At 42.1% G+C, this 17,568-nt stretch overlaps 1 protein-coding gene and 1 long non-coding RNA gene across 7 annotated transcripts in view; one reads left to right on the forward strand and one right to left on the reverse strand.

The window, feature by feature from the left end:
* Positions 1–5,530: 5,530 nt before the first annotated feature.
* On the forward strand, positions 5,531–9,178 carry LOC111955651 (uncharacterized). The gene is made up of 6 exons (XR_002876147.2): positions 5,531–5,709; positions 6,782–6,865; positions 6,981–7,066; positions 8,664–8,706; positions 8,821–8,898; positions 9,009–9,178. It is a non-coding gene; the product is annotated as an uncharacterized lncRNA (long non-coding RNA).
* Positions 9,179–9,436: 258 nt separating this feature from the next.
* The window catches only part of LOC111955648 (collagen alpha-2(XI) chain-like), a 32,741-nt gene continuing 24,609 nt past the window's right edge, over positions 9,437–17,568 (reverse strand). For all 6 annotated transcript variants that reach the window (XM_070436296.1, XM_070436295.1, XM_070436294.1 and 3 more), the window contains 8 exons: positions 16,978–17,031; positions 16,687–16,722; positions 16,045–16,098; positions 13,903–14,188; positions 13,508–13,620; positions 13,332–13,400; positions 12,823–13,059; positions 9,437–12,364 (listed from right to left, as the gene is read on the reverse strand). In XM_070436296.1, the coding sequence (XP_070292397.1) occupies positions 12,218–12,364; positions 12,823–13,059; positions 13,332–13,400; positions 13,508–13,620; positions 13,903–14,188; positions 16,045–16,098; positions 16,687–16,722; positions 16,978–17,031 (996 nt within the window). In that variant the 3' untranslated portion in view covers positions 9,437–12,217. The remainder of the gene's footprint in view (positions 12,365–12,822; positions 13,060–13,331; positions 13,401–13,507; positions 13,621–13,902; positions 14,189–16,044; positions 16,099–16,686; positions 16,723–16,977; positions 17,032–17,568) is intronic.

The following is a 17,568-nucleotide window of genomic DNA, read 5'->3' on the forward strand; positions in this document are numbered from 1 at the left end:
TCTCAAGATGGCAGGATCTCTACTGGCTCTAGAGAAAGATGGCAGGATCTCTACTGCGCTCTAGAGAAAGTGGCAGTCTCCAAATGCAGGATCTCTACTGGCTCTGGAAAGATGGCAGGATCTCAAGATGGCAGGATCTCTACTGGCTCTAGAGAAAGATGGCAGGATCTCTACTGGCTCTGGAAAGATGGCAGGATCTCAAGCTGGCAGGATCTCTACAAGCTCTAGAAAGATGGCAGGATCTCTCCTGGCTCTAGAAAAATGGCAGGACCTCAAGATGGCAGGATCTCTACAAGCTCTAGAAAGCGAGGAGGATAGATAGTACGAGATGATCCCAGAGTTCTGGACTATGTCTTTCTCTCCACGCTTTGTGTATATAGTATATATAAATATCTATTTTTCTTTTATAAAGAAGAATTTTAAGGAATCCCCAAATGTGGGGAGAAAGTAAAGGTGTGGACAGGCTGTCTTTAGTTTAACTGTTTTATGACAAGGAATTAGAAGGTAAAGTGTGTGTGTGTGTGAGAGAGAGAGAGAGGGGCACGGCCTCTCACAGTAAACACAGCCCTGCTTAGTTTCTCATCTTGTTGATGCAGGCGTTTGAAATAATTCTGCATTGTAAAGCACCTTGTTTCAGTATACATGAAGAAACTGAAGAGCATCAAGASTGCAACATACGCATGTACTTCTACAGCTTGAGAGGGGTGTCCATGGTACACAAATGGTTTAAGTGAACTAACTTTTTCCTACTTTTCACTCTGTAAATGACCTGTTTCTATCTTGTGACCAATCTGCAAATAAATTGTGAGGACATCTCTCCACTCAGCATTACCCACACGCAAACAGATTCTTCCCTTGTTTTGTTRTCTGTCAATTGGATATGTCCAGAATGTGTCAAGTGAAGTCTACAGACTACTGAAATGGTCACATCTCTCTTGCAAGACATTTTAACTTGCATGAGTAATGTATAATGACTAGATTTTGAGACTTCATTTTATCTGTGGAAAAAATCTATTTTTCTAGATGGTATCTTAGTAAGGTTCAGTGGGGTGGTTAAATGCCGTCCTTGTSTCCCCCAGGTCTGATTCCCATAGCGTTGCAATACCAATGCTTTATGGCACAAAACCACACTATTTATTTGAACAACTTGGCCTTTTAACATTTTGGCAGCTGAATGTTTTTTTTGTCTTCAATTTAGCTAAATCTGATTTGGGAAGAAGATTGTAGTGACCATTTCCTTGCTCATAGTTTGTTTAGCAGAAGTGGTATACGTACTTCATGATATTCCGAGGTACTAAACTGATTTAGTTAAGATAAAGTCAAGCTTTTTTTAAATATAATTGTTTGAGAATTTAGATTTTGTACGTGTGATCAGTTATTTATTTGAGTGGACACTGAGACCAAATCGTTATTGCATTTACTTGAAGTCAATGGAGAAAGTTGCATATTGGTAATAATGACAAACTACTCAAACAAAAATGTGTACAGCTGTAAGGAGAAAAGGCACGGTTGAAAAAAGTTTACATTTTACAGTCACAACTTTGGAGCATGTTTCTACCACTGAGGTTTCTTGTTTTGCTTTTGTTCTTAGTCATGTTCTTTCACCCCCTACAATTGTGAGATGGTTGTTTCTTGCTCTGTTTATTTTAGAAGAAAAAAACTTTGAACTGTCRYACTACAAATAAAGAGAGAGAGGTCTTTAACACTCACTCTGTGTCTGTTTTGAGCAATTAAAGTGGGCCCATGTAATGATTCAAAAGGAGGATGATAAGCTGTCACTGAAAATGGTCCTTAGTTCCAGTGAAGTGAAATCTACAGCATACAATGATTTTCAAGACGATTCTGTGCTTCCAACTTTGTGGCAACAGTTTGAGGAAGGCCCTGACCTGTTTCAGCATGACAATGCCCCCGTACACCAAAAGAGGTCCATACAGAAATGGTTTCAAGATCGGTGTGGAAGAACTTGACTGGCCTGCACAGAGCCCTGACCTCAACCCACACCTTTGGGATGAATTGGAACGTTGACTGCGAGCCAGGCCTAATCGCCCAACATTAGTGCCCAACCTGTCTCTTATACACATCTAGATGTGTATAAGAGACAGGCTCTGTCCAGAGCCCTGACCTCAACCCACACCTTTGGGATGAATTGGAACGTTGACTGCGAGCCAGGCCTAATCGCCCAACATTAGTGCCCAACCTCACTAATGCTCATATGGCTGAACYGAAGCAAGTCCCCGCAGCAATGTTCCAACATCTAGTGGAAATCCTTCCCAGAAGAGTGGAGGTTGCCCATGATTTTGGAATGAGATGTTTGACGAGCAGGTGTCCACATACTTTTGYTAATTTAGTGTATGTCTGGCAATTTCAATAAGTGAACATGTTCGAGACTCCGTTTTGAGTAAATGGGCTATAGTAAATGTTGGCAGTAACTTTCATAAAGCAGCACAAAGTATGATTTGCCAGCCGGTCAGGTCTGGCGCTCTGGATAAGAGCGTCTGCTAAATGACTTAAATGTAAATGTAGATCCGAGAAGCCTCTGGAACGTCGGGAGGAAAGGGAAGTGTAGAACTGTGGAGAAAACGATGTTCATTAGAGGACTTTCAGATAAACCCTTTTTTTTCTAATTTGTTTGATTTCCAATGTACTTGGAACACACACAGCAWTGTCTGACAACTCCAGCATTCACCTATTCCACTTCTATGAGTGACAAGTGAATGGTAATTAAACATGTTATTAATTAAACCACTCTGCATTTTATATCCCATTTTCCCACATATTTGCCCAGGTTGAACAGATCAGACAGAGAGGTCTTCAATGTATTCACAATCCTCCAACTCCTGTACCACGACGTACCCGTCTAAAAGACAGAGGAAACAAAACCTCGACCTCAGCAGGTTGCTCAAATGTCATMCCCAGTCTACTTAGGATATTAGAGRGTGTAGGTGGTCATGAGGCATTGTGCTGAGGTTGAGGTGTAGKTTGCTCTGTCTTTTAAAGGGGTACAGGAGTTAGAGGATGTTGGTTAAGAGACATTTTTGTATATTATCTGAGCATATTACCGTAAATATATGGTGTTATTTGGACTTATGGTTCATGAGAATACGTTTTTGAAAGGTTTTCCAAAATGTCCAAGATGGAGGAAAATCTATCCTGACGGACCTTATGGGTGGGTCCTCAGGGAAAATTTGTTTAGTGTAAAGAAAGACACCTACATACYAAGTTTCAAGTCTCTATGTCAAATGGGGCAACGGATATGAGGGTTTAAGTGAGACTGCTTATAACAGAGACCCCTATAGACCAATTGTTGCCATTCTTTTTGACCAAGTTACTCATGGCCTCTTGTTTCTGTGGACTGAATTAGAAAAAAAGTTACCAATCTATGCTTGAGTTATTTGAACATCTCAAGAAAAAATCAACAAGAACAATTCAGGCKATAACAATAGGTGTTCACATATTCGCATTAAAAATCGGAAAATATTTGCGGACCATCTGCATTATCCCCGTGAACCGCGGGACACAGGTTGAAACCCACTGATATATGGTTGGCCTATTGACGTTGAATTGCGTTGTCTGAATGTTTGTGCCTAGGTTAAAATATAGGATTATATCTGTATTACCTGCTGCAATTAAAGTATAAAGAGCAATAGTAATGGTGTATTTTTGTAGTCACTAACTCTGCCATGGCTGGTTGGCCAAAGTCTATGGGGATACAAATGGGGTTTATGGAAGATTTTYGGATAAGCTCCCAATAAATAAGGTCTGTGGTAAAGACAGGCTTAGGAGATCTCATATGTTTTATTCAATGAGATTTTGGTGTWTTTGAAGTATTTATGTCATCAAAACAAGCACATAAAGCACATGAAAGGTAATGTTAACAGTGATCTCATAGAACTAAACGTATAATATCTCCTAAGCCTTTGTTCTCCTAACCCCATTCTTTCCCCATTCATTTCCCCATAAGAATGGCTGAARGAATCAGAGGAAACTCATTTCCCTTTTTTAGCACTGCAATATGAGGACTCGTACTACAAGCTGACGAGTCACAGAGATGAGAGGAAAGATGGCGGAAGCTGATGTGGATTGTGAATCTAATGGCGGTAGAATCAAGGAGAATTGGAATATTGTAAAAAAATTGGGAAAACGGAGCAAAGTAGTGTACAGTGCTGAGAATGTCCCAACGTGTCTTGTAGGATCGGATTACCAATCTTGAAGAATCCCTTACAAAAAAAGATTGCAGTTTTGAAACTGCAGTAAAAGTGCAGTAACTGCAGTCACCTGTGCTATTTTGGACGCAGTAATTGCAGAATAACTGCAGTGTACTGCAGTTATACTGCACTCTAACTACATTTACAAAAAAACTGTTATATTGGATGCAGTATTTGCTGCATACTGCAGTTATACTGTATTGTACTGCAGTTATACTGCACTCTGACTGCAATCTTTTTTCGTAAGGGATCCATTTGAGATATCCTAACTGGTGGAGGGAGTTCTGGGTAAAGTGAAGGCTGTAAGGATCACGAGAGAAGCGGGCTTGTTTAGATTCTTTGTACTTCAGAAGGAACGTGTGTTGCATCTCACGCGATTTGAGAAGTTTGACGTTTCGTGTGTGCCTCTTCGGTACAGGGCACCCCTCAATGGGGTAATATCTGGCGGCTCGTGGGAAGTCGGTGTTGAAAGATATTCCAGGAGGTATTGATGCATGTCGGATGAATCGTGTGGTGAATGATTCAAAAGTGAAGAGTATCTGTTCTTGTGTTGTTTGATATGGAGTCTCTCACTACTCAAGTGCAGTTGGGATATATAAACTACAGAGTCAGAACATTTATCCCAAGACCAATGCAGTGTGATCACTGTAAAGCTATTGGACATGTTTCAAGTGTTTGCAGAACGGAGAAGCCAAGATGTCCAAGTTGTGGATAAGATCATGTCATGTTTTAAAATGGATGAAAATGTGGCATGTTGCAACTGTGGTGAGAACCATGAAGCCACGTCTTTGGAARGCCCAACCAGGGTAAAAGAGAACGAGGTGGCCAAAGTCAGGGCTGTCCAGAGAATTTCATATGCAGCGGCTATTTAAAGGGTTGAGGGTTTGAATGGTGCTCCTGAGGAATCCATGGCGGTGGATAGGCCTTCACTGCAGGCTGCAGGGGTTTCCTTTCACCAGCAGGACCCTGATATTTTAAAGGTTAAGAAGGTGGACTTTGTGGCCTTTATAGCTATGGTGATTAATGGCACTGCCAAGGTGGAGAGGATGTCCAGGAAAATTAATATCATTGTGGATGTGGCAGAGCGGTTCCTGGGACTGAAAGATTTCTCGGCGGAGTTGCATGGAGTTGCATGGAGTATTGTCACAAGCAGTACCACCCTCTGAGGCCCTAGAGCCCGAGAAGGGAGATTTGAAGGAAGGAATAAGTGGGAGTTTTGGTTTGGATTTGTAAGTATACCATTTTTATTTGTGTGGATMAAGTTAGTTTTCCGTATCACATATGGGTTTTCTTTTTACCTTGTTTTTCAACCCATCCAGTTGGTGGCGGCAAAATACACCTTTTTCGGTTGTAGTTCGCCATTAAACCAACAGAAGAAGAGGAGTCACAGAAATGATGGCGAACAAAACCTGTCCTGTGGCTCCCTCTCCTGGATCAAGAGAGAACGACTCAATCTTCATGCCGMCCACAACACGGCTCATATCAAGGTTGACAGTTATCACGGGTTAGTGTCGTCTTTCARGCCTCGTCGGCCTTTATATGCAACTTAATACATATGTAAAGTATGTAAATATAACTGCAGTTCTCTGTAGGGAATTAGTAGGGTAGYTGTGCTTATCTAGGCGCACTATCTTGTGGTTGCTGTAGCTAAACCTTGGGCTAGTTGTTGGGCATTAATCGTTTTATTTCGCTGCAGTGCAATATTGTAGCTAACGTTCTTTGTAACATTGCAACATTATAACATTGTTTCAGCTATGCTACATCACCGTTACGGTGTATCATCTTGCAGACATTTGTGAGCATGTTTGCTTTGAAAATGTTTTGTTTCTGTCCTGTGGTAATTCAAGAGCAACATAGCAAACTGATTTTACACGGCTAATGAAACCTTAATGACAATATCCCATTTAAGTTCACTTTAACATACACTCTCATTTTCTTTATAGTAGGCAATATTTATTGGACATAAATGCAGTTGTCTTCACCGTCCCTTTTGATGAGGGACAAAACAATTMAATACATTTTAGAAGAAGGCTGTAACGTAATAAAATGTGGAAAAAGTCAAGGGGTCTGAATACTTTCTGAATGCACTGTAGATATATATGTAGATATGTAGATATTCCTGAAAATGGAGGACGAGGACTTTGACAAGGTTATCCAAGTCATCTAAAGGTATGACCCTTTTGTTCTTATTGTCCTGACCGGAATCTATTMATACTGAACAAAAATATAAACASAACATGCAATCATTTCAAAGAGTTARATTTCATAGAAGGAAATCAGTCAGTTGAAATAAATTCATTAGGCCCTAATCTATGGATTTCACATGACTGACTGGGCAGAGGTGCGGCCATAGATGGGCCTGGGAGGGCATAGGCACACCCACTGGGGAGCCAGGCCCAGCCAATCAGAATTTGTTTTTCCTCACAAATGGTATTTATTACAGACAGAAATACTCTCTTTAGGTTCAGTGACACTTATGTTGATACACCGAAATCAGAGAGTTAAAATGTTAAAGTAAATAGTGTTTCTTACCCTCGTATTCTACAAATCCTTCTATCTTTCCCTCTATCTCCCAGGCTACATTTCTCCTGACTCAGGCTGTTGGAAAGGCTCTGGTTGCCAGTGGAGCTCCTAAACGCTCCATCATTACTGTGGGCAAGGTAAGTCTGACAATTTAACTATTGGCCCTCCAGGCATAGGTTATTAACTTTCAACAGACTTACATTCATTCTTGCCATTCTTTAATTTTCTCTTTGTGTTTCTGCCTGTTACCAGGTGGGCAATATTGAAAAGGCGAACTACTCTGCTTCCAAAGCAGTTGTGGAGGGCCTGACCAGAACTGCAGCCAACTAGCTGAGCAGGTGAGGCACATCTTGGTTGTGTTCATTAGGGCAAACCGTAACAAAATGTTTTGAAACAGAAACAAAAATGTGCGTTTCATATTAAGTTGAGATGCTACTTACCCTTTTTGGGCAGTTTTCTTCTGTGTTGTGCCTACTGAACACAACCCTGCATTTGATTTCAACACCCCAAAACTGACCCATTCACCAATAGAGAGAAGATAAATAGGCTATAAACATTCTGTAGTGAGCAGAGCCCGGTTTCCCGAAAGCGATGGAACTTAGGCTTACGAGTGTTTTAGCAATCCATCATTCCTACGGCTGAAGATGTAACATGCGTTTCCCAAAACACCAGGCAGAAATAAAGTTTGCTAAGTACTTTGTTGGAGCATGTGTCCATCTGATAGGATGGAAGAAAGGCAGCGCTGCTCTCGGATCAGTTTTCTCCATTCAAATCTTACCTTAACATTAGAATTAGTCCACAATACTGACGATGGATCAGCTCCTAGAGATATATTATCACCTATATGGCTGCAAATATTGAGTTGGCTTATTGTAATGCTTACACTATAATAACTTAATCACAGATTTGGCACATCATTGCGCACATGTTGTAACCATCATGAAATTATAGACAGTGGAGCCTACAATTAGCAAAATAGAACTCAATTGATTAAAATATACAGGCCTATGTAGCCTTTAAGCCTCCTGTATGTTTTTTATGCCGTCATCTCGGTGTTAATTTGAAGCATCTTTTATCCTTTACTCGTTTGTAACAATTGCAAAGACATTGGCAACTTTGTATTTGTAGCCAACTCCGTTCTGAAGTTATTGGCGTTCACAGAGAGACACAATCAAGCGGTTTATTTATGTTTAGCGGAGATCTTCTGTGTTAAAAGTGACTCAGAAGGGGGCAAAGAAGGCATCCAACAACCACTTATCTGTTCTATGAGTGGTCTGAGGCAGTCGGTAGATAACAAGTGTTTTAGAGTGCAACTTCAGTAGCGAAGCTGTTTTGGGAAACAGCTCAGAGATTTAACAATGCTCCTATGAAGGTTCTAATGAACTTAGTCTTAAGATGTGTTTGGGGAACCGGGCCCAGGGTGGATGGAAGTATGGGATGTGTTTGGGGAACCGGGTCCAGGGTGGATTGAAGTATGGGATGTGTTTGGGGAACGGGTCCAGGGTGGATTGAGAGTATGGATGTGTTTGGAACCGGGTCCAGGGTGGATTGAAGTATGGGATGTATTTGGGGAACCGGTCCAGGGTGGATTGAAAGTATGGGATGTGTTTGGGGAACCGGGTCCAGGGTGGATTGAAGTATGGGATGTGTTTGGGGAACCGGGTCCAGGGTGGATTGAAGTATGGGATGTATTTGGGGAACCGGGCCCAGGGTGGATATGATCTATAACTGCTCTCTTTCTCCAGATGTGGGATCCGGTGTGACTGTGTTTACCAGGGTTCAGAACCACACCCATGACTGATAAAATGCCAGAGAAAGTAATCAGTCAGCTACGACTGAGTTCTCCTTTTATATCAGATATAGAAAGTTACCCCTGAAATGTTTTTTGTATAGAAGTGTGTATTTAACTTGCTGTGTTTTGTTTTGTGTCTGCAGCTTACGTCCATGGTGCCACTGGGGAGGATGGGAGAGCCTGCAGGTAGGAATACTGTATACACAACCCTCTATGCTATAGATCACATCACAAATGCAGAACTCGGTACCTTTTATAGTCAAGCTGTAAGACCTAACCATTCTCCCTCTCTGTGTATAGAGGAAGCTGATGGATCCTAATGCATATTTCCAGTAGAGGACTCTGGCTACATCACTGGAACCAGTATTGAAGTAACAGGTAATGGACCCACCTGAAATACATTATAATGATTCATGTTTAACAGGAAATGCCTTTTACGTTACCCGCTGCTGTCCTGTTAACACTTTTTCCCCCCTTCTCATCTTCAGAGGCCTTTTCATTGGCTGAGACAACTTTCCATCATCCTCATGAAGATCCCATCTAGGTCCAGTAATTGTATATTGATTCAACGTTCACACTGTGCCTTCGCGTGTGATAATACAACTGATTGGGGATTAATCTTGTTTTGTAAATCTAGTCAATATCTTACAGTGTAAATGTGTTTGTGCAATAAATTAAAACCTGTGTAACTTTTGTTGTGGCGAGAGTTCACGAGACAGAGTTGAGTGGTTTCCCAATGTAACCGAGTTACGTCTCTTAACCCTCTACATTTAGGTACAGTTACTATCATTTCGCTAGTGAAACTTATACCAGTCWTTACTAACACGGTTGGATTTAGATGTTTGAAAACAGGAAAGACTGACGTCACACAAAGACACAGGAATACAGTATGAATACAGTATGCACACAGAGAAAATGCGTTGGCATGTGGTTTAATTGGAGACGTTGAACAGAAAACAACAAGCCAAGAACAAACCAAGACAGTGAAACTAAAGCAAAACAAAAACTAACAGAAAACAGAAGGAAAACAACACTGAGCAGTGGACGGTAGAGGGGAAAAGGGTAGGGAGAGGGAGCCAGCCATAGATCAGAATCAAACAGGTGTAAACACTAGAAGTGATTTTTTGGGGGGGGCTCGTGAGGTGATATAGTGGAAATAAGGTTGGGATCTGACTGATTCTGTGTTCACACACAGGTGGTAAGTTCACTGGAGATTGTGAATGATGTGGTTATATTCAGCTGTCTGAGCTGCTGTATGCAGAATGAAGAGAGAAATAAAATAATGACTAGCTATTGTGTAGCTCTGGGTAACATGCAACACCAGCCAGTTGAGAGAGGATGAAACAGAGGGACTAGGAAAAAACACAAGGGAGTCAAGAAGCTATTTTTAAAAAGATGATATATTACAGAAACAAAACATTTAAAATTACTTACATTATAAAATAATACTTTTTGTCTTTTCAGCACCATATTTTGTTGAAATATTTGTTTGTCTTTAACAAAAAAACAAACCAATCGATGTAATTTTCTCTCGAGAATCACCTCAGGTTTTAGTTTGTCAATCCCCCCTTCTCTACAATATCAAAAGAAAAACCCAACCAAAACAGACAAACCAAAWTACCCATAATGATATACAACCCCATAGCCACATTACATTACTTCTAAACAAAATTTTTGTAATATTTGCCCACGTGGTTGCTAGAATTTTCCATCCCTCCCGCTAGCTGTCCCCTGCCCGCTGTATTCTCACAACCGTAGAATCCTGGTATCTGTTTGTCGCCCTCGCCATACTCCTGCAGCACAGCTCAGCCAAGCAGTGGCAAACCGCAACGGAGAGTCACCATTTAATCATTACAATAGAAGCAATCATAACAGCACAGTACAGTCGATGAATGCTAAATGGTTACAATGAGATATGGCCACATATGTTCGTTTTTCCCCCCACCAGAACTGTTGACATTCATACACCAAGGGGGTGTGCACAGATAACTCGGTTTAGTGTTAGTTTAATATGTATTTAATTGTTTTAAGACCGTCAAGTGAGAACTACGGGAAATAAATACAAAATGAAATACCACATTCGACTGTCATATTTGGTTTGTCGTTGTTTGAAGCACCCTGCTTGTTTTCAATAAATACAATAGAATATCACTATGTCTGTACAAATGGATTCGATTGCACATTTCCAGTCGGAGAACTGGTGACAACATCGTGTGGCTGTGATGGAGACAAACTTGAATTATTCACGCTGAATATATTAACGCTTTGGTATAATTAGCACCTTGCCACAGTTTTTGAAAGCATGCATTTATTCACCGCTGTAAGAGAGAACGTTTGGTCGTCATCTATTGAGCTCATATACACATTTAACCCTGATACCTTCCCTGCTTGAAAAGAGACGGAATGTCACAAATCCTGGAATGTAACCCTGTGCTCTACATAAAACAATAATGAAATTCCAGGCATCACACCTGTAAGTACTGGACTGGTTTGATGGCATTCTGGCCTATTCGCTTGTCTAGGAACTACAGTTCTGGCCTGTCTGACAGCTGTGACAATGATTACAAATAAATGTTCCACACATCAAGTTCAGTACAATTTACAAGGTTAATGGKTTTTGATTCATTGATACTTGGAGAAGGCATAGACAACCTTCCGTCCCATTGCATGCAACATTATTGGCCCAATAATAAACAGCCATACAGTTCAGAGACAGTACGTTGCTGTTAGGACTATATTATTACAGTATTGAGTAAAGAGCTGTTCATAGTCACACCTTAGGTTAAAGCCGCGTTAAAGCTAGAGATCTCACAGCTTTGCTTCCACTCCATCTCCACAAAGCACCGTAACGTTTCTATTCATCCGCCTGTATTGTATTTGACCTGCTTTAGGATAACTGTGATGTTAGTCGGCATGGTTGGTTTGTTTGGTATAGAATTTCCCTGTGGAGATGATGAAGAGAACATTCACTTCGCTAGACAACATGGACGTACAGTAGACTTTCCTGGTCGTCTCTGATCCGCCAGGCCTTCGTGGAACTCCCATTCCTTCATTGGTTTCCCCTTAATGCGGCGAGGCAGAAAATTAGGCGTAGGATGGGGTGGGGCTTGGATGCAGGAGAGGTACAAGTGTGTGGTGAGGGCGAAGCAGAGAGGTAGAGTGGCTGAGACAACTCGGTAGAGAGACAGCGGGAAGGAGAGAGGAGTGAGAGGGGGGTCCGCGACAGGGGGCTCTGGCGTGTACGGAAGGAGGAGACGGGTCTTTGACCCAGCTGTTCGTTGGAAAAGAACACTGTTTTATTCTGTTGACGGTCTGAACGCCATCTCTCATTCTTGCAATCGATCTTTGGTCTCCTCTTTGCGAGAATGTTTGCGTTCTACTTTTCTCTTATCGTCCATTTCTAATTGGGAGATGTTATCCCCTGGGCATGTACTTGAGTGAGTGCATGTCCGTTTCACAACAGTATTTGTGTGTGTGTGTGTTTGTGTATGTGAGTGTGCTTGATGTCCTGAAATAAATGTTCAAATTACTGGGCATGTACTGTATATTGCCATGTCTATGTAAATGTGTCAATGTTTGTGTTAAGTGCATGAGTGTGTGTGTGACAGAGTGTGTGTGTATGACAGAGTGTGTGTGTGCATCAGTGTAAGTGTATATTCTATATGTGTAGGTGTTTCTCATTTCTCTGCACGGTGTTTTAGCCCAGGAAACAGACAGGTCCCACTTCAAAGCCGAATTTCTGGTTGCTCTCCCCAAAGTCTGTGATCTTGAGGTCCCGCAGAGGAAGCTGCTCCACCTGGGGTGTGTTCACCTCCACCACTGTCCTGTCGAAGCCCTTACGATACTGCAGACAGACAGAAACAGAGAGACAGGTGAGATCACTACATCTGAGGCAAGAGTATCTGCCTAGGATTCGATATTTCACTTTTATTGTGTGTAATGGAAAAATACAGTTCCATTGTAATACTTTTTGTATGGGCATTTATTCTTATTGACTGCTGAGATTAAAAATATTAAATTAGCCTACATCAGATTGAAAATAGAGCAACATTCAGAGAATTCTGACAAATGTTCCTTTAAAGAAAACTAAGGGGGGGATATACCCCCAGAGACCCAAAATCTCAGGTTTCTTCGTTTATTTTTGAGATACTCGAGGTACACATCCATAACTTGAATGTCCGCGCACAGAGAGGTGAGTAAACTAGAGAGATTACTTTTGGTTCCCATGATTCCCTGAAAAACACTGCCGATTTTTACTGAGTGGACCACACTGTTTAAATAAACCAATTAAATGAGACTCACAGAACAGCCGTCAACCAGGGCCTTGATGTATGGGCTGGTCTCGTAGCTGAGGTCCTCATCGTTGGCGCCCTGGAAGTGCAGCGCCCTCTTGTGGCCGTTATTGGCTGTGCGGTCGGCCCAGGCCACGGAGCGGTGGCAGTGGTAGGTGAAGTTCTGGCGGGCCTGGACACTCAGCAACCGCAGGAAGCCCAACTGGACCACGCCGATCGGCTCGCCATTAGAGTCCACGTACGAAAGCTGGGGGGAAAGAGGATATCCCATGAGATATAAACTCTGATGAAGCTGGTAGAGGTGAACTCTATTATAAGCAGAGAGTTAGATATGTCCGCKTGACATTAAATAAACACTTTCCTTAGCGGCAGAGCGTTATGATAATGCATTGATAATTTTTCTGATTGACCTTTATCTTCACGCATTTGTTGATATCCAGGTCAAACATTGCACACATATGGACCATAATGAATGTCCCTCTGGGATTCTGCACGGTGGTGTAATGAACCCATACTAACCTTGCTGCCAGTTGTAAACTCACTGTACCAGGAGCCTGGTTTCTCCGTGGTCCAAGAGTTGAGCTTTACCTAGGAAGAGAAATAGAGACAATTAGATGTATAGATGTTTAAACACAGCTACTTCAGGGTAGAGTTAGTGTGTACATTATTGACTGATGAGCTCAGTCTCTTCTCACCGTGTCCACGGTCTTACTGGGGTACAGACACGTCTCCCCACCGGCGGTGAAGTTGCAGAACACCCTGAGAGAGTCGCGAGAGCAACCCTGGTTGGGGTCGATCCAATACTCTCCTACAGTGGGGAGCAGAGAGATAAGGCACGATTTAAACACCAAGAAATTCAAATGCTTTWAAAAAAAATMTATGGGTGATGAGCTTTAATATTGCAGATAGATTTTAAAACAATTGTATATGTCAGCTTAGTAGAAACCCAGCCCCGGCCCGTAGACTTTAGTTAAAAGTGAACCTCATAAATGTCTTCATAAGAGTTCCTCTGTCTCTAAAAAAAATCCTTGTGTGAAGTCAGAATTGCCACATTTTTTTGTGAATAGTTTTACGCCTGAAAGCGTCGTACCGTCTTTGAGCTCTGGCTGGCTGAGTTTGAGGTCCTGGCAGGTGCGTGCGGGGCTGTCCTTGGTGCCCAGAGGGAAGCGCATGGTCTCGATCTCCTGTCTCAGCGAGTTCAGTGAGCCGAAGATCTCTTCCATGCCCTCACTGCCTGTCAGGAACTCTGTGCCTGTGGCGTCGGCTGCAGCCGACTCTGCGTCTGTCTCAAACAGCATCCGGCTGGCGTCGATGGAGCGCTTGGACTTCTTGGAGATTTGGATGGGCATTGGCTGGATGACTTCACCTGGAGGACCCTGATTGGAGGAGGATCACAGAGAAAGATTATTATTGGTTGATAATGATTAATGAGATTCATAGGTTTATGAAACATTGAACTTATTTATGTTTGAACTGAAAACTTTTAATATACATACAGGGCATTCAGAAAGTATTCAGACTCCTTCACTTTTTCCACATTTTGTTACGTTAGAGCCTTGCTCTAAAATGGCTTAAATAATCCCCCCCCCCCTCATCAATCTACACACAATACCCCACATTGACGAAGCAAAAACAGGTTTGTAGAAATCTTTGTAAATGTATAAAAAAACAAAAAACAGAAATATCTTATTTGCATAAGTATTCAGGCCCTTTGCTATGAGACTCAACATTGAGCTCAGGTGCATCCTGTTTCCATTGATCATCATTGAGATGTTTCTACAATTTGATTGGAGTCTATCTACGATATACTCAATTGATTGGACATGATTTGGAAAGGCACACACCTGTCTATATAAGGTCCCACAGTTGACAATGCATGTCAGAGCAAAAACCAAGCCATGAGGTGGAAATAATTGTCCGTCGAGCTCAGAGACAGGATTGTGTCGAGGCACAGATCTGGGGAAGGGTACCAAAACATTTCTGCAGCATTGAAGCTCCCCAAGAACACAGTGGCCTCCATCATTCTTAAATGGAAGAAGTTTTGAACCATCAAGACTCTTCCTAGGGCTGGCCACCTGGCCAAACTGAGCAATCGGGGGAGAAGGGCCTTCGTCAGGGAGGTGACCAAGAACCCGATGGTCACTCTGACAGAGCTCCAGAGTTCCTCTGTAGAGATGGGAGAACCTTCCAGAAGGACATCCATCTCTGCAGCACTCAACCAATCAGGCCTTTATGGTAGAGTGGCCAGACGGAAGCCACTCCTCAGTAAAASGCACACGACATCCTGCTTTGAGTTTGCCAAAAGGCACCTAAAGGACTCTCAGACCATGAGAAACAAGATTCTCTGGTCGGATGAAACCAAGATTGAACTCTTTGGCCTGAATGCAAGACATCATGTCTGGAGGAAACCTGGCACCATCCATACGGTGAAGCATGGTGGTGGCAGCATCATAACGTGGGGATGTCTTTCAGCGGCAGGAACTGGAAGACTAGTCAGGATTGAGGGAAAGATGAATGGAGCAAAGTATAGAAAGAGCCTTGATAAAAACCTGTTCCAGAGCGCTCAGGACCTCAGACTGGGGTGAAGGTTCACCTTCCAACAGGACAACAAACCTAAACACACAGCCAAGACAACGCAGGACTGACTTGGGGACAAGTCTCTGAATATCCTTGAGTGGCCCAACCAGAGCCAGAACCCGATCAAACATCTCTGGAGAGACCTGAACATAGCTGCGTAGCGACGCTCCCCATCCAACCTGACAGAGCTTGAGAGGATCTGCAGATGAGAATGGGCGAAACTCCCCAAATACAGGTGTGCCAAGCTTGTAGCGTCATACCCAAGAAGACTCAAGGGTGTAATCGCTGCCGAAGGTGCTTCAACAAAATACTGAATAAAGGGTCTGAATACTTATGTAAATGTGATTTATTTTATTTTATTACATTTGCAAAAATGTCATTTTTCTTTTATTGCTTTGTCATGATGGTGTTTTCTGTGTAAATTGATGACCGAAAAAAAACTATTTAATACATTTTAGAAGAAAGCTGTAACGTAACAGAATGTGGAAAAAGTCAAGGGGTCTGAATACTTTCCGAATGGACTGTAGATATATGCTATGCTCTGAAATGATGTAAGCAACTGCACATAGATCTAAACTGGACTAAACTGAAAAATGGGGGTAAAATTTAATTGGTTTCATGGAGTAAACTGATTACGCAAAGGATGGGTACTCACTGGAGATCCGGGGGGGCCTGAGACACCCTTCTCTCCCTTGGGACCAGCTCCTCCCTGGAACACAGAGACAGGAGGCATTAGAGATTAAACAATACACTGCACATGGAACTCAATACACTGCACATGGGACTCAATACACTGCACATGGGACTCAATACACTGCACATGGGACTCAATACACTGCACATGGGACTTCAATACACTGCTACATGGAAACCAATACACTACACATGGGACTCATACACTGCACAGGAACTCAATACACTGCACATGGAACTCAATACACTGCACATGGGACTCAATACACTGCACATGGAACTCAATACAACTGCAACATGGAACTCAATACACTGCACATGAACTCAATACACTGGACATGAAACTCAATACACTGCACATGGGACTCAATACACTGTACATGGAACTCAATACACTGCACATGGGACTCAATACACTACACATGGGACTCAATACACTGCACATGGAACTCAATACACTGCACATGGAACTCAATACACTGCACATGGAACTCAATACACTCTACATGGAACTCAATACACTGCACATGGGACTCAATACGCATTATAATATTGAAGCAGATAGTACACTACAAAGAGTGTTTGAGGAAAGGGTTCTACTCACTGTAGAACCCTTAGCTCCCTTCACACCTTCGGGACCCTGTGGAAGAGGAACAGGAAATGAATGATTATCATTCAATAGAAGATAAGTATTACCATTGTTATAAAACCATTGAAAAAAGGAGAATCTAATTACTAGTGACATAACAGAGTTATGTAAAGTATAAAAGGCATGGATATGTTCATGCTGAAATCTTTCTATGTTACAGGTTCTGTTTTGAGAATACCAGAAGCTTGATAGAGGATGTTACATGATATACTGATGAAAGAACCAGGATGTAGAACTGGTACTCACGGGCATACCAGCAGGGCCACCAGGACCGATGGGCCCAGTGCCTCCAGAAACACCCTAAAAACACAGTTAACACACAACAAATTCATCAGCATTGAACTGTTTGTTGAAGGGTGACATAGAATACAAATCAAATCCAATTGTATTTGTCAATTGAGCCGAACCTTACCGTGAAATGCTTACTTACAAGACCTTAACCAACAATGCAGATCAAGAAATACAGTTAAGAAAATATTGACTAAATAAAAAATAAAAAATAAAAAAAGTAACATAATAGAATTACATAACAATAACGAGGCTATATGCAGGGGGTACCGGTACCGAGTAAATGTGCGGCGGTACTGGTTAGTCGAGGTCATTTGTACATGTAGGCTAGGGGTAAAGTGACTATACATTGATAATAAACAGCGAGTAGCAGCAGTGTAAAAACAAAGTGGGGTGGGGGTCAATGTAAATAGTCTGGGTGGCTTGGGGGTAGAAGCTGTTAAGGAGCATTTTGGACCTAGACTTGGCGCTCCGGTTCCGCTTGCCGTGCGGTAGCAGAGAGAACAGTCCATGACTTGGGTGACTGAAGTCTTTAACATTTTTTGATCC

Source organism: Salvelinus sp. IW2-2015, linkage group LG31, assembly GCF_002910315.2.
Source record: "Salvelinus sp. IW2-2015 linkage group LG31, ASM291031v2, whole genome shotgun sequence".
NCBI lineage: Eukaryota > Metazoa > Chordata > Actinopteri > Salmoniformes > Salmonidae > Salvelinus > Salvelinus sp. IW2-2015.